Below are 7,760 nucleotides of genomic sequence, written 5' to 3'. Positions count from 1 at the left end.
TAGTTGTAAGTAAAGTTCGTATCGTCAAAAGTTTAGGTAGCTGGCATCTTCAAAAGGGTCTAGCTAGTTGTACCTTGTTTCGATAGTTGCGAGATAAGTTAAACATTTAACAATTCGTGTTCAACTTGAAGGGGTGTCAAGAAAATAAATGCTGATTACATATAAGTACTGAAAATACTAATGTTGAAGATCTGAAGAAGTTTACGAAAAAAAATTAAACTAGTCTTCCTGCATGTTCTTCATTTTATTTTACAGGTTGTTTTACTTTCAAATTACTTCTTATCATGTAAAGTGTGACCGACATATATAGTGGAAAGTTTTTTTTTCTGCCAAAAAACAGGAAGCATAATCGCAATAAAGTCATGATATTTTTTGGTCCACCCGACAAACAAGCGTTAAAAGCTCAGGACCATGTAATATGTCCGTAAAAGTTATCGTTACCCTCCTCTAAGATGATAAATGACAAATAAATATAGTGTTTTAGGATCGTTTCACAACCGTTACAGGTTTTCCCAAAAATTAACTTTCAGATTTTTTCCTCATAAAATGTCTTTTAAGATCAGTTTTATAAAATCGTTTTTGCACAATAACGCCAATTATACCTTTATTGTAGTTTTCCTTTCAAAGATATTTTCTTCTTTTTCTTTTCTCTATCTTGGTCTCATCCCCCTCTGTTCCGATGGAAACCCTAGCCGTCTAAAACTCCATCTGCTCAGATTTGCTCATGTGGAGTAGATCTGAGCAGATAAACCTTGCTCTTGATCTTCCATCAACTTGTTTTCCTTTATTAGTTTATGTATGGACTGTCGTAGGCTCAACAAATTAATAAATATGTTCCCCACTAATTAACTAGTAATATAGCGGTAGTAAGAGATCGTTCTCACAAAGAGCTGTGTAATTGATAGGTTATTTGTATTAGCAAATAAAGTAAATAACAAGGGGGGGGGGGGATTTGTTTGTAAGATAATTATTAAGAGAATAATAAATAAAAGAGATTATTAAGGAATCCTTCGTTGTTACCAAGCGTTAACAGGATTACATTACTTATCTATCTCCCGTTAGAACCATTCATCACCAATAGGATAACAGGTACGCTTAGCTATCTCCAAAACTCCTTGTATCACCGGATAACAGGTAAGCTTAGTCACCGGATTCTATCCAACAAAGCCACCTTGAGGTACGCTTACAAGGTGTAAATCGATCGAACGCTTTAGGGTTTGTGAATTTAGGTTTGATTCCAGCAGTTAAACTCAGTATGCTCGGTTCACTTACTGGTGTTGTTTCCACACACGATTTCTTTACAAAATCTCTCTGCAATGTCTCATGTTTTCTACTTGTGTAGGAGATGCACGACAATTACGGATCACTCAACTCACTACTAGCAATATAATGATAAATAGACTAATCTGGTTGCGCACCCAAACCAGTCTAAGAATCAATCATAAACCCTAGATATAATGAAAACAAACGATGATGATTAAAACCTCAAATAGACTTGTATTGTTAACAAAGCTTCATGCTTAGAACATTGAATTCATCCTTAATCAACAAAGGATTTAGCTACTCATATTACAAAGAAGATGAATAATGGTGGTTTCCCCCTAAAGGGGTAAACCCTAGGTTTTGATGTTTCTTCTCTCCAAGAGTTACAATTTCGTGACCTAATGATGTGATATCATTTTACATAACCTAATACCTTTTTTATAGGTTTACATTGCTTGGTCTTCACGTATTTAGTTAGGTTCAAGAACCCGACCCGAAATAACGAAATAACGACCCCAAACGTGCCCTCAAGCCTTCCAAGGTGTGTATACATGTTTTTATACTCGTTAAGTACGCGTAATAGTATGCGTACCTCAAATTCCAGCAGAAATTTTCAGAACTTAGGTATGCGTACCCGTTTGCATACTTTAATGTCTTCGGTATTCGATAAAAACTCGTTTTGGCCACAACTTCTTCGTCCGAACTCTGAATGACCTCATTCTTTTTGCATTCTTTTCATATTTCAATTCTATTCAAGATGGTGATGATAAATCCTTAATTTGAATGAGTTAAGATCGGTCTTTGACCCGTCTCTTGATTTTGAGCGTTTTGCTCCTTTACGTCGCACTTCTTCCACTTCTCTTGGACTTGGGCGCTTGGATTCTTGGAATACTTCTCTTCTTAGCTCTTTTCAGCACTTTGTAGCTCCTTTTTGGATGATTCACCTATTAGAGGCAAATAAGAGAAAACAAGAGTAATAATACGAAAATATGCAAGAATATTAGCTAAAGCAAGTATGGAATGGACACTAAAATCATATGAATTATGCACTTATCAGTTTCAATCTTTAGTAGTTATAGGTTTTAATTCTACTGATATTGTTTTGGGATTTTCTACTTGGGTTTTTCTTTTGTTTATGGTTCTAGTTATGATGATGTTCAGCTAATTGAGAGAAAGCTTAAGTTGGAGAACATGATTTGCAGAAGACAGATGATACTAGCTAGAGAGAAAATGATTCTTTCCGGAAAAGCTCCAGGAACATTTTTAGCAACGTCAAATCAATCAACACCAGCAACAACAATCACTAGAACATCACCAGCATCAAGAACATCAGAAAGAAGCAGACAACATCAACGAAAATAATTAAAAAGACTCTGATATCGTTTACAATGACTCCGGTACCGATTCAGGCAGATTCCGACAGAGTCTTCCCGATTCAGATTGAACCAGAAAACCTGGGTTACTTATATTACTGTTATTCTTGTTACTTTTATCTCCAAGTGATTAAAAATCCTTGGTTTTTCTAGAGAAAAAAAATTGGCCGGAAGATTCCACTATTACAAATCCGTATTGGTGCAAATTTGATTTATTAGTCTTGTTACCATATGATTGAAATTCTGGTATGGTTTCCAATGGTTGGAGTTGTAGGAAGAGTCAACAAAATCTCGTTGATTGTAAATGATCTTTGATCACCCCAAACAACAAGATTGCTAACAGGGATACCAAATTACTTGGATATGTACCAATATGCATATATAATAAAATGCATATAGGTAGACGATTGGTACACCCCAAAACAATTTGGTACCCTATTAGCAGCCTTGTCGGACAAAATTAAAAATAAAGTTCATTTCTGCCGATACTCTAAATCAACAAGCGTCAATCAAGTGTGAGCTTGTGATATGAGTAGTACGACAATATCCAACAGTACATAAATCTTGTGTCAGAAAATAAACGACTAAGATCTTAACATAACATCGTTCTCGGCAGTCAACAAATATTGCTAAAACAACCTCATCATTTCTCCATGTGTATCGAGAAAAGAAGATGAAGAAGCTGGTCGGTCTAACTACAGGTTCTCTCTGATGTCTTTCCCCCTCCTTTATTACAATGCAAGAAATTCCATCACAAAACCCTAATTCTAACTCTACGATGAATCCTCAAAATCAATTCAGATTCCAACTATTTATCCCCATTATTACCCTCCTCCTCATCAAGACCCACTTACTCAAATCCCTAATCCTAATTATGCAACAAACCCTCTTCATCATCATCGCAGTTTCCAGTATATGCATCTTCTATACAACCACCTGGAGTTGAATCATCTAATTTTATAAATATATATCAACTTCCACCTCCTTCACGTTCTTGTTATGAAGCTGCTCAAGCTGCTGCTGCAGCAGCTTATCAACAACAAATCCAGGAGTGGCAAGCAGCTCATTTTCATCACAACCCAGATGCTGCTGCTGTTTCCCTGACTACGACTGCGGTAGAAATTTATCTATCTATTTTTATTTTTTGGAAATTTGAGCTCTTTTTTTGTTTGAAAATTGTATTTAGCTAAAATGTGCTAATCTGGGTGCAAAATAGGTGAATCTAGTTATATGATAGTTTATAGAATTGAAGATTTTATGTTTAGGGTATGTACTTGATTAGTAAATGGGCCGTGTTTTCTCTGGATTTCGTTTATGAGTGATTGTTGTGGTAGTTTTCCCATTTTTGTCCATTATGATGTTATGGATTGAGCCAGTTTTGGGGTGTGTCCGTTCAAGGAGATGGTTTTTATTCGTTTTCTCCTGTGTACCACTCAATGACCAATTGTTGTTTATGCAAATTTCATATAACAATCATTTTTTTCTTATTCATTCTCGTGCTTAATTACATATTGATATGGAAATGTGTCTATTCAGATATAGTATAAGGTTATTGTCGTGGGGAGAAGTGTCCCAAATTTTTCAAAGGCTTCAAGTCTCCCTGCTTTTCCTGTCGTAAGAGTGTAGAAGTGGTTTTGGAGAATATAGCATGTCAGAATGGTTAACCTATAAAATAACCAGCTACACCTTGACTTGCATAAATTTGGTTGTGTGTTGATAGATTTTTATTTTATCCACATTTCAACCACAAGAATTTCACACCTAAATCTTCTCTTGGGTGCTTGCTCTCTCTTTTTTTTAGCTTGTTTGAACTGCAATAATAGTGTGACTATTAACTACCTGAATCCTAGAACAGGAGAGATTTTTCATCCAAGTCCAAGCATAGAAATGTGGTAGTTTCTCCATCACTATAGTAATCTCCCAGAACTCCAACTGCCTTCATTTAGAAAATGATAGAAAAAGAAGTTATTCTGAAAGTAGTGATGGGGCATGACTATGATAAGGCCGTGTTGATCCCTCTGTAGAGAAATGGTCTGTGAATGTAGGATCACTATGTTAAACCTGTGCCATTCTCATAAAAATCCTAGTGAAGGTAGAGTTTCACTATAGTAAAACCGTGTTATTCTCATACAAAATGACTGAAGCATACATGCTGTGGGTGCACGTTCTCACCCTATGAAACTCTACCCCTGGTTCATTTCCTTCTGTTATTAATCCTACTCTGCCATTATTTATGACAAGTAATGCGGCGAGTCTGGTGACTGAGAGCAGTTGTTGGATTTTCTCATGTTCTTTATATTATATGCTGTAAAGAAACCATATTATCAACATAGCTTTAGTATTTGTTTTGTTATTCACGATTATTTTGCACTTTAAATGTTGTTCTTATTTGCACTTTATTCATCAATGAATAAGTTGTAAATATATGAACTGTATCTTAATGCCTTTGAGTTTTAGGTACGACCTGTTTATATATTTCTCAAGATCAAATTCATTACGATATTCCTTGCAGGCTACATCGATGGGTACATCAGTGCCAGCAGTTGCTCCAACTCTCAACACGTCCGCTCAATGGACCTACCCGGCGGTTCAACCTTGTGTGAACGGTACTGCTCTTAACAAGGGGTTAAAGAAAAACAAGAAAACCAAGGTCGTACAATCTGCATACTGTGAAGTCTGCAAGATTGATTGTACCAGCAGGGATACACTTGCAAATCACAGATCAGGAAAGAAACACAAGAAAAACCTGGAGAAAATCAAAGAAGCTAGGCGAATTGCAGCTCAACCTTCTCAGGTTGTTGTGCCCTCTCCAATCATTCCTTCACCAACACCTATTCAGGTTATTGTGCCCCCTCCCATCATTCCTTCACCAGCACCTCCTCCTCCAAATGTGGTTACGGCTCCCACTGTTGGTCCACAAGAGAAGCCATCAGAAAACAAGAAAGCAGCACTGTCATCAAAAGAGAGCTGGGACACCAAGAGAAGGAAGCTTTTGGAAGGCGGTACAGCAGTTGAAGCTGTTAGGATTTGCAAGGTATGCGATGTCGTATGTAATAGTCGAACTGTTTTCCATTATCATCTTGCTGGGCAGAAACATGCTACCATGGTTAAGAAACTTACAGCAGCAGGAACAGTTGTAACTTAAAGTCGGATCAATAATATTTATCTTGTTATGTTTAGCTTCTTATGTAGTGGTGTATTTTCTGTCCATAATGTCATTTCACTATAAAACTTTCTGGTGACATTGAAACAGAAACTGAAGATTCTACCTTGCTGGGTTCTTCTTAGTCATTCTCTTTGCTGGGCTCTTCTTAGTCATCCATCGCGTCTGGTTTCCAATAGAAGCATGTTTTTAGGCATACCCATATCTTTTAGGGCATACCTAACACTAGTGCTAACTAGGGTGACCTGATAAGGGGTACCCTATATGAATGTTAAATTACCTAGATGCCCTTAAATCCTTTAAATTACTAATCTATCCCTAACCCTAATACAAAAACCTATAATCAATAACCTAAAATCAGTTTTATTCTAACTCTTTCTTCCTCTCCACAGCAGCCCACCCGCACCAAATTTCATCGTTTTATTTTCATATCCATATCGCCAAAATTCATCGTCCATTTGTGAGAAGTTAATCGACGATTAAATTCAACTATATAATGGCTCGTTGTAAGCAAGTATCTCGTTCTAACCGACCAATTGAACAACCCGTTGAAGAAGAAGAACAAATTCAAAATCAACCGGAAGTAGAGATTGAACAAGAACCAACTCCTTCAATGAGAATAAGAAGGTTAGTTCTACAAACCCATCTCGTATTTGATGTTTTTGATGCTTTTTTGATTGGTATGATAGATTTTTTAGGTCAAAAACATGTGTGTGCGGCGGTTACAGTGTGTGGTTCGGCTTACAAAATCCCTTAGATGTGCGCCGAACCATTCTTGAAACTGAACCCTGAAAGTGTATATGAACGGTTCGGCTTACATCGGAAATCCGTTGTGAGCCGAACCCAATGACGTACAAGCCTTATGCATGGTTCGGCTAACAAAAAACCTTAGATATGCGCCGATCCGTTCTTGAAACTGAACCCTGAAAGTGCATATTCACGGTTCGGCTTACACCTGAAATTCGTTGTGAGCCGAACTCGATGACGTACTAGCCTTATATTTCGGCTTATTCGATGGTGTTAGTTTTGTGCCGAATATGTTTTGTGAATTTCAGAAATTTTGCATGTGCTTAGGATCGGCTTGTATGGTTGTATTGTTTTGCCCCGAAAAGTGTTGTATGAATTTCATGAATTCTTCATGTGTAGGTTCGGCTTATTTGTGTGATACCATTTTGCACCGAATACATCATTCAATCCATAAGTCTAGATTCGGCTTATTCGATGGTATTAGGGTTGCGCCGAATATTTTGGTTCGGCTCTTAACTGTTTTGTAGTATGAGCCGAACCATCTTCTGTGTAAGAGAATGAAAATTTGAAGACCTGGTTCGGCTCGTAACTATTTTGTAGTATGAGCCGAACCATTCTCTGTGTAAGAGAATGAAAATTTGAAGACCTGTTTCGGCTCTTAACTATTTTGTAGTATGAGCCAAACCATTCTCTGTGTAAGAGAATGAAAATTTGAAGACCTGGTTCGGCTCTTAACTATTTTGTAGTATGAGCCGAACCATTCTCTGTGTAAGAGAATGAAAATTTGAAGACCTGGTTCGGCTCGTAACTATTTTGTAGTATGAGCCGAACCATTCTCTGTGTAATAGAATGAAAATTTGAAGACCTGGTTCGGCTCATATGTGTTATTGAGGGTAAGCCGAACCTTCTTATTTGTTGACAAAGTTTTGGCATTTGAAATCCATATTTCATATAGTTTGTATCCCTTTGTTGTTCGAAGCATACTTATAACTTTCATACTTGTGTCAGGACTAATGCAGCTAATAGAAGGAAGAGGATGGAGGTAACACCTTCTACTTCAAAAACTCCCGATCCTCGAGGAGGTGGTAAGAAAAGAATGGGAGCGGGAGGTAGAGGGGGAATTTTAGAAGAAGAAGCTGAACAAGTTAGAGTTGTAAGACAAGAAGAAGTTGATGATAATGAAGAAGAACGTCAAGAAGTTCATCAAGAAGAAA

At 37.1% G+C, this 7,760-nt stretch overlaps 1 protein-coding gene across 1 annotated transcript; it reads left to right on the top strand.

The window, feature by feature from the left end:
- The first annotated feature begins 3,262 nt into the window (after nucleotides 1-3,262).
- On the top strand, nucleotides 3,263-5,835 carry LOC113336735 (zinc finger protein 385A-like). The gene is made up of 2 exons (XM_026582404.1): nucleotides 3,263-3,751; nucleotides 5,149-5,835. Exon 2 carries the CDS (start codon nucleotides 5,158-5,160, stop codon nucleotides 5,779-5,781), a length of 624 nt encoding a protein of 207 aa, XP_026438189.1. The 5' UTR covers nucleotides 3,263-3,751; nucleotides 5,149-5,157; the 3' UTR covers nucleotides 5,782-5,835.
- Nucleotides 5,836-7,760: the final 1,925 nt, after the last annotated feature.

Source organism: Papaver somniferum, unplaced genomic scaffold (genome assembly GCF_003573695.1).
Source record: "Papaver somniferum cultivar HN1 unplaced genomic scaffold, ASM357369v1 unplaced-scaffold_154, whole genome shotgun sequence".
Lineage (NCBI taxonomy): Eukaryota > Viridiplantae > Streptophyta > Magnoliopsida > Ranunculales > Papaveraceae > Papaver > Papaver somniferum.
Note: the sequence above shows the minus strand (reverse complement) of the source record. Positions and strands in the feature narration are given on the sequence as shown.

What these genes read in the sequence shown, in the direction of transcription:
- LOC113336735 (XM_026582404.1), top strand. Translation starts at nt 5,158, where the DNA reads ATGGGTACATCAGTGCCAGCAGTTGCTCCAACTCTCAACACGTCCGCT.